At 50.9% G+C, this 16,029-nt stretch overlaps 4 protein-coding genes across 4 annotated transcripts; 2 read left to right on the plus strand and 2 right to left on the minus strand.

The window, feature by feature from the left end:
• Nucleotides 1-5,815: 5,815 nt before the first annotated feature.
• On the minus strand, nt 5,816-6,433 carry N0V89_004756 (uncharacterized protein; the record flags this gene model as incomplete). Its single annotated transcript, XM_056213538.1, has 1 exon — nt 5,816-6,433. The coding sequence occupies one exon, from the start codon at nt 6,431-6,433 to the stop codon at nt 5,816-5,818; it is 618 nt and encodes a 205-aa protein (XP_056073846.1).
• A 1,494-nt stretch (nt 6,434-7,927) lies between these two features.
• N0V89_004757 (uncharacterized protein) lies at nt 7,928-8,738 on the plus strand (the record flags this gene model as incomplete). Its single annotated transcript, XM_056213539.1, has 2 exons — nt 7,928-7,931; nt 8,254-8,738. 2 exons carry the CDS (start codon nt 7,928-7,930, stop codon nt 8,736-8,738), a joined length of 489 nt encoding a protein of 162 aa, XP_056073847.1.
• Nucleotides 8,739-9,530: 792 nt separating this feature from the next.
• Nucleotides 9,531-10,774, minus strand: N0V89_004758 (uncharacterized protein; the record flags this gene model as incomplete). Its single annotated transcript, XM_056213540.1, has 4 exons — nt 9,531-9,728; nt 9,791-10,344; nt 10,394-10,541; nt 10,595-10,774. The coding sequence occupies 4 exons, from the start codon at nt 10,772-10,774 to the stop codon at nt 9,531-9,533; spliced, it is 1,080 nt and encodes a 359-aa protein (XP_056073848.1).
• Nucleotides 10,775-11,027: 253 nt separating this feature from the next.
• On the plus strand, nt 11,028-12,415 carry N0V89_004759 (uncharacterized protein; the record flags this gene model as incomplete). Its single annotated transcript, XM_056213541.1, has 2 exons — nt 11,028-11,736; nt 11,790-12,415. The coding sequence occupies 2 exons, from the start codon at nt 11,028-11,030 to the stop codon at nt 12,413-12,415; spliced, it is 1,335 nt and encodes a 444-aa protein (XP_056073849.1).
• Nucleotides 12,416-16,029: the final 3,614 nt, after the last annotated feature.

Genomic DNA, 16,029 nt, shown 5'->3' on the forward strand with positions numbered 1-16,029 from the left:
AACATGCCAAAATCAACTCATATAGCTACGAAGATTCACTTACATAACCACGTCGTCCGATGTTGTCTTATACTTCAGACGTTTAAAGGACGGTAATAGTACCTGGTGTACGTTCTCGTTGACTTTTGTGTTTGTGCTGACAATAGATGTCGGGAATATAGCTTGGAAAAACGTGTGACCTGAAGGAAAGTCAGAGGAAATGTGACTTGGATAAGAACATTCCACTTGAAGCACCTTCTACCCTTGTTTTATGTGGTTTATGCCTCCATCGAGAGCTACGGAAAGACCTCTATTGCTAGGAACTAGCCATGGCATAGTCACCTACGCATAGATCTGTACATATTGATAATCCAGCTAGGTCTAGATCTGCTCACCCCGCTCACAGGGCCTGTATGATATGGGGTGATTCTCGGAGGCATGTCGGTAACGTTCATCACTTGAATGGAACATGATTGCATGATCTGTCCAATGCAGACTTTCGCTTGCTTACCGGGCCGAGCCGGGCCTAACTAAACGAAGAATGACGCTTGTCGGATAGAAATTAGTTGACCAATAGGAGCTTCACCCTACTCCGACGGCGTGATTGTGGAGTCTTACAGTCTTTCCCGCACGCTCGGACGCCTAGCTTCGGACCAAGGCGGGAGGATTAGAGGGTTTGCAACAACGAAATCTGTATGATAGCTAGGCACTGCTGATCTGGCGATCCTTCGTATTCGTACACGAACCCAACACTAGGCCTCCAAGCCAGGGGAAGACTGTAGCAAATAGAAATCCATGCCTAGCTTGAATCAATTATGAATTCTTGGAAATGCTGACGCAATAGCAATAGCTCCAGCTAACTTTGTACAAAGAACTTATCAGCGGCTTAGAGTTGGCCAGCGTCGCGCTCCTAGCCATCTGCCTGATCGTCTTCGGCGAAGTCCGTTGAGTCGCCGCGGGGCCAGTGCTACCTTGTTGGCCTTGCTTGCTGTGAGCTTCACATGGTTCGAGTACTTTACAGCTTAGATTGTCAGCTGATGTAACATAGACAAATACACCTCAATACAAAAATACATGAGACCCCAACACTGATGCCATAACTGCTTACACTTGCCTGCGAGTTGTGCCTTGAACTGCAGGACTGCAGCTCTTTGTCGAGCGTCACTCCGGTAATCCATAGGTTTAGTCAAATAAAACTGCCAGCCCACACGTCCATCGATTTAATTTCATCCCGACCTCCTTGTACACACTCTACGCTTGCCTTACACGCATCTCGCAATGCAAGAATTACCTCCCGTTCCCTCTCATCACGTACCTGATCGTCAACCTCTCTTTCAAACGAGGGTGAAAGACATGCAGATACTTCCCATTTTCCGTCATCCAAGCCCTCCCGGCTTTGCACGCGGGTCTCGCTCTCCAGCTGCCACCCAGCAGCCAGGGCCAATTCAGTAAGCCGCTTTGGCCCCAGCACCGTGCGAACGTTCGAATGGCTTTTGGGTTTGCGGCACTCCAGCGCTGCCTGGGCGAGCGTAGCTAGTACGTGAGGCTGGGCAGAGGGGTGCGTTGCTACCAACGACCACTCAGCAAGGAGGAGACGCTTGCTGTGCTGTTTGAGGGCGCGGAAGGTGGACAAGATCAGCGAAGGAGAGCTGAAGTACCATAGACTGTGGACAAGCGCTGTGGCGTCGAAGGTCTTGCTTTCGCAGACAGGTGACGAAGAGGTGGAAGATGGGGAGGGGAGAGATGAGAGATAGTCTAGGGGGGGTTGTCGAACCCACGTAATCCGCCTTCCTAGGGGGCCTTGCGAGATGTGGCCCTGTGCCTGGCCAAGAGTATATGGGGAACCTGCAGGCGCATCAGTCCGCTGATTTCCAGTCGGACCGCCAGAATAAGTAGCAGGGTGGACAGCGAAAGGACGCACCATAATCTAATTCCGCTGGATCGACAGCCACCACGCTACCCTGCTCGCCCACAGCATGGGCAAGGACAGTCGTACAATCCCCCTGCCCGCATCCGATTTCCAGCACCTTCGAGCCCGTGAGGATGTTCCAGTGTTGCACGAGTCCCAGGCGGTGGCTGGTTTGGGAGTGTTGGATGCTGAAGTGGGCGGGGTCGTGTAGGGAGATACGGGCAATAGAGGTGGCGTCGAGTTGAGTGGACATGTCGTGCTCGATAGTTGTTCGGGGAAAAAGAAGTCAGTGATTTTACGTAGCTGTGTGGTGATGGAGGGATGGATTGAGTCATTATGTTTAAATAGACGGTTTCAGCCTATTGGCTGCCTTGTTTGACAAGGATCTACATCCCTTGTTTGTAATAGCGCAAACTTAGAACTTAGAATCACAATAATCATTGTAGATACTCCAAACTTGCAGAGGGAGATGTGTTTTAGGCCCAATTCATTGTGCGGGAGAGCTATCAATTCAGTATCCCGCCGGCCGAGGTGAGTGCACTGGGGCTGTGTGACTTATGATTCGAAGTCACCGAACATAGAGAGGAATTCCATTCTATGTGAACTACGATACTGATTGAAAGCAATACATCACTTTTCAGCGCTCATAATTTCCTTCTCACCAATTCGAATCCAAGTCTCGGCGCCATATCAATCTGCATAAAGCTCACGTGACACCCCACGCGCTGGCACCTCAACTCCACTGTTAAATTTTCCGCGTCGCTGGGGCAAGCGAACTCCAGTGTTGTGCTATTGGGCCTGACTGTAAGATCTATTACGCCGAGAAGCTCTCCCCTCACGGGAAGGGTCGAGTATGATAAGGTGTCATAGTCGAGCTCATCCATATTGGAAGAGACGGTAGCAGAGGTTGCTGAGGGCGCAATAAGCTGCCATACTTCGATTTCCGTGATATCTCCCTTAGTTGTGACGTCCTTGACACGCGGAGATGTCTCAGGAGGCAGTCTCCACGAGAGAGCGCAGGCATTGACGCCAGAGGAAGGGATGGGAAAGCGCATAATTGTCGAGTCCTTCTGCAACGTCAACAGCTGCACACATACCGGTAGAAATAGAGAATGGGCGGATGACTTATTAAAAGCAATAAAAGAGCAAGTGTGAAATACGGACCTCGACAGTGACATAGACCTGCACACCTTGACCCCACACGGCATTTTTCAACTTCCGGCTCACTCGTGCAATCCTATCCGGCCAAGAATGGTGATAGAACTGCGGAGGTGGTATCATTTTCTCTGCCCTATCTAATCCCAGCCTAGCGTCGCCATATGGGAGCGCCTCGAGCTCGGAGTCGGAGAAGGGATAAGCCTGGTACTTTGACAGTGTGGCGGGGAGAATGGCGACGTTCACTGCTGATAATAGCGCCAGTGCGAAGGAGAAGTAGAGAATGAATTTGGGCAGCTGGGAGGACTTGGATGGTGGGAAGGCGGAGAGGTTATCCGAGGCTTCCAGTAAGGGAACGGATTGGTCGTCCTCGGAGGAAGAACGCATCTCATGAGTTGCGATGGAGTCCTCGCCATCATTTTGTAACGGAAAGGGGGCATACTTGGATGAGTTGGACTTTGCTTTGGAGGAAAACATTACGAGGGACGGCTGAGGGCTGAGGAGTAGAACGAGAGGAGAGAGGGTGCACGCCGTGAGCGAAGGCAAGATTAAACCAGGCAGTGGCCACCAGCAGGTAGCAATCGTGACTGCGTCATACCTAAACGGCTGGCTCCTTACCACGTCCGGAAGAGAGAAACGGGTATGATCAATCGAAAACTCGGCTTTTGTCAACAGTTGTGGGCTGGAGGAATGAGGTGATTGCACAGGTGCCGACTCTGCACGGCCAAACCACACCCCTGCACGTCCCTATGCCAGGTGGCCCGAGCATTGCCCTACTGAGGTAGATGCAGTATGCATACCCTTCTAGTAGTGTTTGCGAATCGCGGCGAAGAGGGCGGGACGGACCGACCTGTGCAAGGTCCACGGGGAAAAGGTCCGAAAGGACATGGGCGCCTAGGTAATTCGGCCCGTTTTGGTCTGTTTCAGATAGTTACAAATACTCATTCTTTCAGAGGAGTCTTAGCGTTGTTCTTCGTCGGGCAAAAGGGTCGGTTAGAGGTGGTATTCTATTAGCGCCTGCACTAGATTCAAACAGGGATCATGCATACACTTTGCTGCTGGCAATCGCGCACTGAATACAGGCCAGCTGACAACCTCTTCCCGTGCTTGAACTTACCCCGAAACGCTCACCCGGACCTCCACCTACACCGGCGCCGGAACTAGAACACTGAAAAGGGCCTATACAGTCTGGGAACATCTCATCTAATACTCGCTCACCGAAACATACTACACGTGATCTCTATCAATCATGCCTTCACTCTTCGCAGCAATCACTTTCCTGCTTGTCCTCAGCATCAACTACTCATCCGCGGCGCACGCCGGCTTCCACGTCCAGTATCCATGGATGTCCCGCGGTCCAAACCTGAAGACTCGGCCAGGGTTAGATCAATACAACCCTTTCTGCGGTATGTTTTCTTCCGTTTCCGGTCCAGCAGCAGCGTGAGCTGATGCAAAGAAGGGGAGATAATACACAATCCCCAAAGGTACTCTCGCCGCTCCCGTAGTTTCCTCTCCTTCTCCGGACATCCTGGGGACTTTGTAACCGTTCTTTACACCCGACACAGAGTGCCAAAGAAGAGAAACGACTTTCCCCACATCATCTTAGAAAATGTGCCCATTCAGCCTTCGGGGCAGCTATGTGTCAACGTTACGATACCATTTGAGACTGAGGCCGACGAGATGGGAGTCATGTACTTCGAGGCGACGGATCCGAAGACGGGGAATGTGGAGCATCATGTCAGTTCCTCTGGTCTGCCAGTTGTACCGCGTATGCTGACGCAGAGATAGTGCACGGACGTCAAGATGACTGAAATGAATACTCTGCCCGAGGAACATCCGGCTATGTGTGCGGCTTATAACGAGACGCTGATTCCGATGCCCGATGAGTACCTGTAGACACAGGTTATAGCGCTGTCGATTCCTGCAATGATCATGTATGTTTTGCTTTTAAACATGTATTTTTTGTACGCTCAAGCCAAAAACGAGAGCTTGACTGGACAAGGAACCGAGGACATGGCGGTGAGCTCATGGACAAACACGGCTACTAGCTGGAAGCCGCTATTATCACGTGATCGGTTTCTACTCCTAATACACCCGAGAACACTTTTGTGCAATAGATCGCCTCGTCTTCATACTCTTGTTCAAGTACTGTGATTTAAAGTAAAGGCAGTATAGCTACAAACAGTGCAGATGTTCAGTTGCGATGTTCTCGATTAGTCTCTTGTCAAACCCGTAGTAATCTTCGAAGTGCTACTGCTCAAAGATCGTACCTCGACGAAAGATCCGCCTTGGACGTGTGTACTTCCCGACACAATTACAATCCCAGGTTAAAGAAGCCGTCAACAAGCCAACTTCAACGCAAAATTAGCGTAATGAAAGGCCTAAACGTAGCAAAATTTCTTAGAAAGAGCCCAGGAGTATCTAGTCACCTAGCGTCAGAGGAATCAGCGGGTTGCTCGTTAAGAGCGTCAATGAGAGCAGTTATGTTTTGATAGCATGCAGTACATGGTGTGGAAGGACAGGAAACAAGGCATTTATTTGCAAAAAGGAGAACTCCAGCAGATTTCTGCTATATTCTGCGTTTATATGTATTTCGCTATGTAACGAATGTGGTGAAATCAAAAAATCAAACGCTTAGAAGGGCGCAAAGTTGGTTGGTTACGATGCTCGCCCGTGGAACACGTCATAGACGTTTGTGAAGCTTGTGCATGCGATAATGCAGATATCTGCAGTTGAGAGATAGATGTGCCGGTTCGTGTTATCGCTCTTGGATCATGCGGTCTCGTCCGCATCAACGCCATACTCGTGCTGGCGCTTCTCGTTGGCGACTTCGTCCGTATTAATACCATACTCGTGCTGGCGCTTCTCATTGGAGACCTCATCCGCATCAACACCATACTCGTGCTGGCGCTTCTCGTTGGCAGCCTCGTCTGTGTTAATTCCATATTCGTGCTGGCGCTTCTCGTTGGGAACCTCGTCCGCATCAACACCATACTCATGCTGGCGCTTCTCGTTGGCAGCCTCGTCTGTGTTAATGCCATATTCGTGCTGGCGCTTCTCGTTGGGGACCTCGTCTGCATCGATGCCGTACTCATGCTGGCGCTTTTCGTTGGCAGCCTCGTCAGTGTTAATGCCATACTCGTGCTGGCGCTTCTCATTGGCGAGCTCGTCTGCATCAACGCCATACTCATGCTGGCGCTTCTCGTTGGCGACCTCATCCGTGTTAATTCCATACTCATGCTGACGCTTCTCGTTGGTGACAGAGCGATAGGCATGGCTGATGGACTCGTCGCGGCGAGCTAAGCCAACCACAGGAATCGACGCGGCCTGACCATGTAGGATATTCAGACCGAGGCTGGCGAAGGTGATCAAAGTGATGAAAAACTGCATCTTGGAGTGTGGTAGTGAATAGAACCGTTATTTGGGTCAGGGAAAGAGGTATCTTGTTGATGGGATGCTGTGAGTGCTCGTTGTCCTCTTGAGTATATATGCATTTTACGTTCCGAACGAAAGCTACTCCATCCAGAAAGGATATCCGTAGGACCGATCAAGTGTTCTACACCCGCGTGTTAGAACACTTTCTCCCGGCTCCGTTGGAGATGATTGCACCCAGAATAGCGTCAATGTAGAGACCTGCGTCTGGACTCCAATGTTGATTCCAAATCTCACTAATATGGAGACCGACGTGAATCCGAGACAGACAGGCCTCATGTACATCCAATGTACGTTTTCCCAGGGGTAGAATGACGGGTATGTGCTTTTATCTCCACTGTTTATATTTACCGTTTAATCCTTGACTAGAAAGCCTAAGAGACGAGTCATTGTTCCATCGAACGATCAAGTTTGCGTAAAAGTTATCTAGAGTTCTGATGATTCCCTCGGGTAACACGCAGTTCCTAGTCCGTGTGCATACACCCATAGACCTGCAAAGGCAAGGATCTCCATTGAGTCACGATGACATGCTAACAAGTTCCTGTACCTGCACGCTTAAAGTAAAAACGGATACATGTTAATGAGGACTGCGTATTGTATGTATATAGACGTAAGCTTGTGCGTAGGCTTTGCCTAGGGACTCGAATGAGTATGTCACACTTGGGGATATGACTTTATTCAGCAAGTAGTAAACAAAGAAGGTCGAGTCATCGGAGCTTCCTAGATTTAGTCAAAGGCCTTGCGTCGGCTAACGGAGCGTTTCCGCCATGATAGGCATTTCGTTCATGGAAGCAAGTAAGCCGTTCAGTGGCCTGAGTTTACAACTACCGGCACTCCGTCAAGATCCGGTCGGTAGAGGACGTTGGGGTCGTAGCAACATTAGCATGTAGAGTAATGCGGTTAGCGTCGGCGAGGCTAGTGTCACCGAACAAGGAGATTAAGCAGGATTCAAGACTGCCAAAGAGGATCGGAGGACCAGAGTAGGCCCGCACAGTCGTTGGCTCGTATCTCCCCCGCTCACTATGGATCGGGACCGAACCGAGACACTAATTGTTTCAAGAAATGTCCTATAAGCTACAGGCTACCCGGAACGCAGAGCACGGGCCCTGACCTGAGACCTACATTGTATACTCACGCGGAACCATGGTAGATAGGCGTTAACGGCCCTACCTAGCATCACTATGCGTTTGGAGGCCGACGTGCATTAGTCTATCTTCTTGAATCCCAGAAGTTAGAATAGTGCAATTTTCGATCGCTACACCCTATCTATTTCCTTAAGCAGTAGGGCGGTTCTTGTGGATCCCGAAACTGCCTTGAATGTGCTTCTCTGCTTACTGACGCTCTCTAATATCCCGTCACGGACGAGATGCTTCGAATTCGGACATGGCCAAAGCGTCTGGTGGATGGAGGCATGTCGGCAGTGCAACTTCTCTAGGCCCGCTCTTCTGCACAATGCGTGCCTTTTCCACCCAAGTGAGAACGATTACTATGGTAATAGATGTGTTCACACTTCTGACCCGCTCCTGGTGCTAAAAAATCTCCTCGTCTCCCACTGCTGCCTCTAACTCACCGCTCTACCAGCACACCAACATGTTCCCTAAATCTCTCGCACCCCGACTATGCAACCTCTCCCAGTGCCTGTTTGCAGTGCTGAGCGTCTGCCTCGTCTTGAATTTGGGCGCCCTCGTCTTCTCCCTTCGCATCTTGACGCGTGGAACGCGGGAATACAGTGCGTGCCATCCGTGCTGCTCCTCACACTCACGACTGACGTACAGTAGCCTACCTCGAGGGCGACCGACCTCGTGAGCTCCCGATCAAGGTCCGAACTATCCAAGCTGTCTTCCAAGACGACCCCTCCCACTACGCGATGGAAGGTATACCTGCCTGGGCAGAATGGAACGCGATCCGCCCCCCCGGCAAGGGCTTCGCTTTTCTAGGGGAGGAGTACTTTGCATTTGACGTGTCCATGTGGCACCAGATTCACTGCCTCAACCACATACGGACGATGCTTATCAACGGGGACGACGGATCCTCCCATACAGCGCACTGTTTCCATTACCTGCGGCAGGGCATTCTCTGCGCCGCCGACACAACCCTGGAGCCTGGGGGCGTGGGCTCGAAAAAGGAGAATGGGGAGATATCGCACCCGGAGACGAAAACTGTGCATACCTGCCGGGACTGGAGACAGGTTCATGATTGGTTGGGGAGTGAGCATGAGAAGTGGACGCCAGAAATGCAGGAGAGGCTCAACGAGGCCAGTTAACATGGTAGGTATGGGATGGGTGAGATATGAAATACAAGTCACGGAAGAGAGGGATATGAAGGTGCCCTATAGACAAAGTCACTCATTTTAGTATAGAAATAATGTTCTCTTGCCCCAACAGTAAAGAAGTTGGCCCGTCTTAGATAGCATGACATGTTTTTATACTATTAAAAATGAAAAGATCGCAGCAAAGGTCTCTATTACATAACAAGGTCATAACGAAGGAATCTATCACAGAATAAGAGGTCATGGTGAAGGAGAAAAAACATGTTGTTGCACATAATTTGCGCAGCGGTATACTTCACCTCGACAAGCACCTGCACCACTTACTTAGTAACTTCAGGTGCGATCATTCTGGGCAAAATCTACATGGGGGAGAAGTTGGCCTTGGTGTTGGCCTTGGTGCTGTCCTCAACGTTGACCTTAACGTTGACCTTGACGACGTTGGCCTTGACATTAACCTATCAAGGTAGATGTTGGCACGCTATCCCTAAGCTTCAGTTTGCCAAGCCAATCACGGAGACCTCTCCGCAGCCAATGGGATCCCTTAGCGGGCTGCCTATTCTGCTATTATAGCTACTTGCCAAGATTGCTAGATGACTGTGTTCTATACTATTATAGTACATAGCATACTCTGTGGGGTGATGCGTCGTATGGGAACCCCACAAATATCCCTCGAGTTTTCTTCCCGCTTTTCTTTTACCAAAAGGGATAGATTTGAGTGAATGTGACCTTGATGTGACTGAACCGGCCATATCGTGTGTACAAGCAAGATTTAGATACATTGTCAGTCTAGTCTTGGTAACGATAACACAGTGGCCAAATTTCAGTATCGAACACGCTACTCGGCGCCACCGGCACACTCTGTACGTCGAAGGGCATCTGAAGATCTGCGTGCGCGTTGAGGTCGTAGCGTGGGTCGCTCATGTTGTGCGGGTGCAAAGGCATGCCGGAGAAGGCGGCGAAGTTGGATGGGTGGCGACGTTGCCACTGTAAGACTCGGGTCAGTGAGGTAGTACTGCGCAAAAGAAGCATGGGGTTCGGGGGCGCACCTCACTCCACAATCGGTCGAGCTGCGCATGATGCAGCCAAAAGAGCGGGTCGTTGGGCGTGAAGGCTATTGCTAAGCCGTCGCAATCCTCCTCCGGCAGGGCCTTCGGGCAGTCTCCGGCCAGATCTCCGCCCACGAAGTTGTGTACGTGGTTGTGCATTAGAGTCATTGCGTACTGGAAGCTGAAGAAGTCACCGGTGGTTTGCTCGGTGGCATTACGCACAGACTCCGGGCCCAGGGTGCGGTTCTGGGGCAGCTCGTGGGGGTACCAGCCGGTGATGAGCGTCAGGTTTCTCCGCAGGAGGTGAGGAACGGGCCACGCAAGCTCCAAACTGCCGGTAGACGAAGCAAAAGCGCCAGTGGAGACTAAACAGTCGGCCTCGGGGGAGGAATCACAGTCCCCTGTTCCGCCGAGCCCGTACTCGGGAGAGTGCTCAAACACTGGCGAATTAAACAGGTCTGCATGATCTCGCGACCAGTCCCAGTATGGCGTTGGCCCACTGTACCCGCAGCTTTGGCGGAGGGAAGTGTCGAATAAATGGGTGAACCAGCGATCTGCGCTCCGGTAAGCCTATGCTCGGGGAACGGGATGGATGAAACGCACGCCATGGCAAAAAGTAGGCATTCCTATGCGCGCTGTGCTCTACTGCTGCGTGCGAGTAAGAGAAGTCGTCGTACAGGCTCCTCTTCCCCTCAAGCACCTTCTGGTTCTTGGTCAAGGATAGCCGTTCGTGTCGTATGCTTGCCAAGCACTACCCGGTATTAGTATGGTAATGTACGCGGAACCTTAGGAGTGGGGGCGTACCTTGACAGCCCTCACCCACTCAGCTTTCTCGCTATTCGTCAACTCCCGCCATTCTTTGCGTGTCAACAGCTGGCTGCACTTTGGTGCTTCTACCTCGTTCCGTGGGTGCGTATACGAGAGGTGGGCGCTGGGCAGGATGACGAGTAGGCAAAGGAACAGAATGGAGGGGAGAACGGCCATGTTTCAATCAGCAAGGGAACATAGAGGAAGCACGGAAGTCGCAGTAGAACCGAAGGCCTAAATAGTCAGCTTCTTGTGGATTGACCATGGATGGAAGAAGACGGCGCTTGGTCAGCATACTGGGGGTGACGTGTACTCCGAGAGACGTTCCTACTGTGGATATCATCCGCCCGTTGTGCCTTGTCCCTTTATGTCTTGTCCCGTCGTGCCTTCTTCCCTCCTGATACATACTGCACACAGAACAAGCACAACCATGCGGACCGACATCTGCCTCTCTCGCTTCTTTGCTCTTCTCCTCTGCTTAGTATTCCCCCTCTATATCGCCCTCCGTGGCGCTGCGTCGTTTTCCGACATTGCACTCTCCCTCTCCTCCCTCTCCGAGCGCGCCCAAGCCCTCCATGTCGCCTTCGCGTCGCCACTTGCCGCCTCTCCCGCGCTAATCTCCAATGAAGCCATCCAAGCCTCCATTTCCCAAGGTGAGAGCAGGAAGAAATACCCCACTCTTCCCACTGGACTGGCCCACTGTATCAACTCTTTCGAACAGTATCCGTTCCTCGCCGAGCAAGTGCTCCAGCGGAAGCTTGCGCGGTATGACAAGCAGATGCCCCCGCAGAAGGCGATAAGCAACAAGCTTGGCTATCCTGCGCACTTCGACAAGGCCAGGAAGGGCATCGAGGTGAACGCCCGGTTCTCGGATCAGATCGCGCAGAATGCGAGGGAGCATTACCAAACCGGCCCGCGAGCGCTGGGAGACGAGCAAGACGCCGAACTTCAAGTTGCGGGCCTGGCGTTCACACATCTGTCCCGGGACTGGAGCATACAGGGCGCAAAAGAGAGGCAGGCCGTGTTTCCACCAGTTCTGCATGGGCTCGAGCAACACTTTGGCGGGAGAGGAAGGGGGAAGAGGGTACTTGTACCCGGAAGCGGTATGGGCAGACTGGCAAGCGACATCGCTGATCTCGGTACGTCCATCTTTTATTCGTTTAGTTGAAGGCCCGGCCTCACATCGGCGCAGGGTACGACGTCACGGCCAACGAGCTGGACTACAGCTCCGTCCTGGCCTACCACATGCTAACGAACCACACGAGCTCGCTGGACCAACATACTCTGCAGCCTTTCGTGACAAGATGGACATACCAAGCCGACTCCTCCTCGCGGTACTCGGCCATAACTGTGCCGGATCACTGGCCCAACAAGACTGTCAAGCTCGTCGAGGGTGACTTCTTGGACGTGTTCCCCCAGGACGCGGAGTTCGATGCTATTGTCACGCTGTTTTTTATCGACATTTCCGATAACGTAATTGACTTCCTGAGCAACATACATCGGCTGCTGAAGCCTGGTGGAGTGTGGATTAACCTTGGACGTAGGTCACTGTCCTCTCATTCCCGAGAACTGCCCCTTGTGCCATTCTCATCGTCTTCTTGGCGTCGGTCTCCCGCTGACGTGCATACAGCGCTGAAATGGGGAACCCACACCGCCCTCCAGCTCTCCGTCAATGAAGTGCTCCAGCTGGCAGATCTGCTTGAGTTCGATGTCAACCATGCGTCAAGGAAGAGCATTGACAGTGTGTATTCAGAGCAGCCACAAACGTTGCTGAAGTTCACCTATGGTAAGTTTCTGAAATTTCCTTGTGAGCTTTGAGGACGGTTGTTGATCAAACGGGCAGTGACGCAGTTCTGGACAGCAACTAAGAGGGCGTAAAACGGGTGGCCGTGTAGCTTTTGCTGAATTGAGCGTATAAAGTAGAGTATAGAGCTTGATTGTGCTGTTGAGGCCAGGTAGAGACTTTGGAGAATCTACTTTTAGATGCCGAGGCTAGCGTACACGTGATTTGCTAGTTCCTTTCAATAGCCTTTGCTTGGGGCTCTAAGCCGTCTGCAACTTAATAACATTGTCGTATCCCCGAGAAAATTATGCAGGTATCAAAACTTGGGCTCTACTCTCACGCCGATCCAATTCGACCAGGTAAGATTAGTTTTCTGTAGCTTTCCGTCTTGTCCAGACCGCGAGACATGAGGATGTCCACATCCTTGCAGTTGCTTAGGAATACCTCGTTTAGCACATAGTTAAATTGCTCGTTAAAGTATCAACGAAGATCTATAGATCAGCATATATCTTCGTCTTTTTATAGTGCTACAAAAACCGTTAAGCAACGTAGTGTATGGGCATTTGCATCGTCTAACCGAGACTTCCCCACTCTCTTCCCCTCTCTATCTGCTATAGGCTGTAAAAGAAAGCTGAAAGAAAACGAAAACGAAGCTAGAATACTGAAGGCGATTCAAGCCCTAGAGAGCAAAACCTTCTTAGCATCTACGCCGCTGCAGCTCACTTTGAAGTGTCACGCGATACCTTACGCTGAAGAACGGCTGGAGGTAAATTGCGCTCACAGGCTGCTGCAGCGCAGCGAATTCTCTCAGTCGCAGAAGAAAAGCTTCAGTCAGATGCAATCTCTACTAGGAGTGATAAGATCTTATTTCGAGCACTTCTTACCTCAAGGTGGTGGCCGCAAAACTTCTGGTAAGCATTGAAATTTTTCTCCCCGCATAGCTTCTGGCGCCGTTACACATTCCGAAAAAAACACCAAGGAGTGTATTGCATGTCTCACATGTAGACAGGCTCATGTGTATCCCATCAAATATTATCGATGCCTCCGAGATAGCCTCCTACGCCAACAGCAACTGCGGCCTGCCCTGTCTGTTCGCTACTCGGCTCTGTGTGGGCAAACTCAGGCCATCGCGATTACAGTGCGAGTGTTCTGCAAGCCAGACCTGCATCAATTAATTGGAACAGTCGCACTCCCGAACGACAGCGCAAGCCACGACCGCCAGAGCTAGATCCCTAACCCTTCTGGAAGCTGGCGACATGAGCGGAGACCAGGCCCCCCTGTGTGAACCAGATTAATGGACCCGCGATTGGCGTGGGGAAGCAGACATCTCCGTTGTGTTACGTTGGATCCTTGGAACCGAATCTGTCAACTAACATGAGCTGTAGGCTTTTTATCAATCCCAGCGAGCATCTACGTGACACAAGTTGCCTTTTGGCGTATATCACTCACACGTTTCGTTTCAAGACATGCACCGAAAGCCTCGAACGTCGTGGTCACCATCTGTCGTGCTCAGCTCAAAATACACCGCAGGGCGATCGTGATGAGTGATTTTACCAGAGAATAAGAAAACGCGACTGATGCTCACCCTCTTATCGGAGGGACAGTGCGGTAAGACACACAATCTCGTCTCACAAGTGCAGTCGTCTACTGTTCTGCGTCCGATGCGTTCTGATACTCATTGTTGAACAGAAAATCCCTAAAACTTGAACAGTGGATCTGACGGCGAGCAGCACAATCTAAGATTTGTGACTGAAGCAGAATGGTGATTCACTTGCTACGCCGCGCGTCAGTGCGGACGTCTATCCGAACGATAATGCAGCCTCCCGATCAAGCAATAATGGTGCAGCCACCCAGGTGGGCTAGAGCAGTGCGGCATCTGTGCGCCGATCATGCACTCCTCCGTCCGATCGAAGACAGTGAAGTCTTCTGCAGCAGGAAATGGCGAAGTTTGATTGCCAGGTTGTACAGCTGCTTATCTGGGGTTAAGCAAATTTTCTCGGGCCAATGACATGGAAACAGCTCAGCCTTTTGAAGGGAAACCTGGTAGACGGTGACATTATTCGCGTAACATTAGCGAGGTAGAACTGTCGCACCGGGCCACACCCTTGTTCATGTAGTCAGTCCGCGGGGTTGGTAGTGTTTCCTACGTAGCATGTAAAGCGAAAAGGCATCTACGTGGGCTAGATAGACGAATATGTAAGAGGGCTACTACAATGTTAGACATACTTCGAACAGTGAGCGGTGTGTATTATGCAAAATCGGCTTTTCTTCACGTGCAGCGGAACGTAACACAGCATCAGGCACCGGGCCTAGAAATAGCCGTCCTCATCTCAATGCAGCCTGGAAGGGAAACTATTGCAGATCAGGCATCTAAAATGTACTAAATATCACCGAGAACCTGGCGAGAAGCGACACCGCATGCTGACGTATGCCGTGCGAGTATACTGTTATCAGCGAGAGAAGAGACCACAAAGCTGGTCCCATTACTGCAGTCCTTACACAATGCAGGAGCCTGTCCGTGTCTTCGTCGTGGCTGGATTTGTTTCGGGTATCAGCGCGAATGCACACATTCAAACTACATTTTGTGTCACTGTTGTAGTCTCTGAAAATCCTGTGCCACTATTGTATCCGGGCACACTCTTCATTGCTCTGTCCGGATCACGAGTTTGGGGGCTTGGATCGAAGAAGGATCGGAGCCCTGCCATTATATTTTTGTTCCTGAACATATCGAAAATAGGAATGTGACAACCCTAGTCAATCTGTACTTAAATGCAATAGGCCCCCAAGAAATGGTGGAAAGCATCACAAGCTTTTGGGTATATCTGTTAAGCAGGACCTGCAGTTATCAGAGCATGTCTCAGCAGGACAGCACCAAAGAGGCGTGGCGTAGGATAATGAAGGGTATGCCTGGTCTTACTACTTTGGAATCCGGAGCTAAGCGTCAATAGAACTTCTGCATCAAGAGCGTCTACGAACCATGCGAAAGGAGTACGATATCATTAAAGCAGGATATGTTGCAGCAGTGAGGCAGATTTGTGACCCAGCGCAGACTCTGGGTGTCTCAAAAGTAGAGGGTAAGGCGCATATGGCCTCAAGTCTGTGATATCACCCTCATGACACTATGCAGCTGCCACAGTTCAAGCTTCTGAGGCTTTGCTCACGCCCGGGGCGGAACACGAAACATCTTGCGACACTACTCCACATCCATCGAGCCCAGTCGACGCAGCTCAACAGGTCAAGGCTTGCCAGGCTCGTATCGCTGAATCCTATTCCTGGTCTGAAAGTTCTGAAGCGAGCCGCGCACCGCAGCATGAGTCTGAAACGCCTTCCGCTGATATACACGATGAATTGATCGTGAACGAGGACAAGTGTTCGTTGATATACCTGTATGAGAAGCTGCTTGAGTTGCGACGGCTTAATGCTCAGCTTGCGAGCGAGCGTACAAATTGGTAAAGATGGGTAAAGGTTTTGCGTTTCTCAAGCGCACTATCTGTAACCATTGATGTAATCACTCTCAAAAGGCATGCCTTGAATGGACCCACCCGCTGAAACATATCAAAATCTTTAAGAAGATATCGATTCATTACAAAAAGTCTAAATGTAGAGCTAGATATGGCACAGAAGGCAATGAAACACATTCCCACTACCA

The sequence above is a fragment of the Didymosphaeria variabile genome, assembly GCF_027946475.1.
Source record: "Didymosphaeria variabile strain IMI 356815 chromosome Unknown scaffold_3, whole genome shotgun sequence".
In the NCBI taxonomy this organism is placed as follows: domain Eukaryota; kingdom Fungi; phylum Ascomycota; class Dothideomycetes; order Pleosporales; family Didymosphaeriaceae; genus Didymosphaeria; species Didymosphaeria variabile.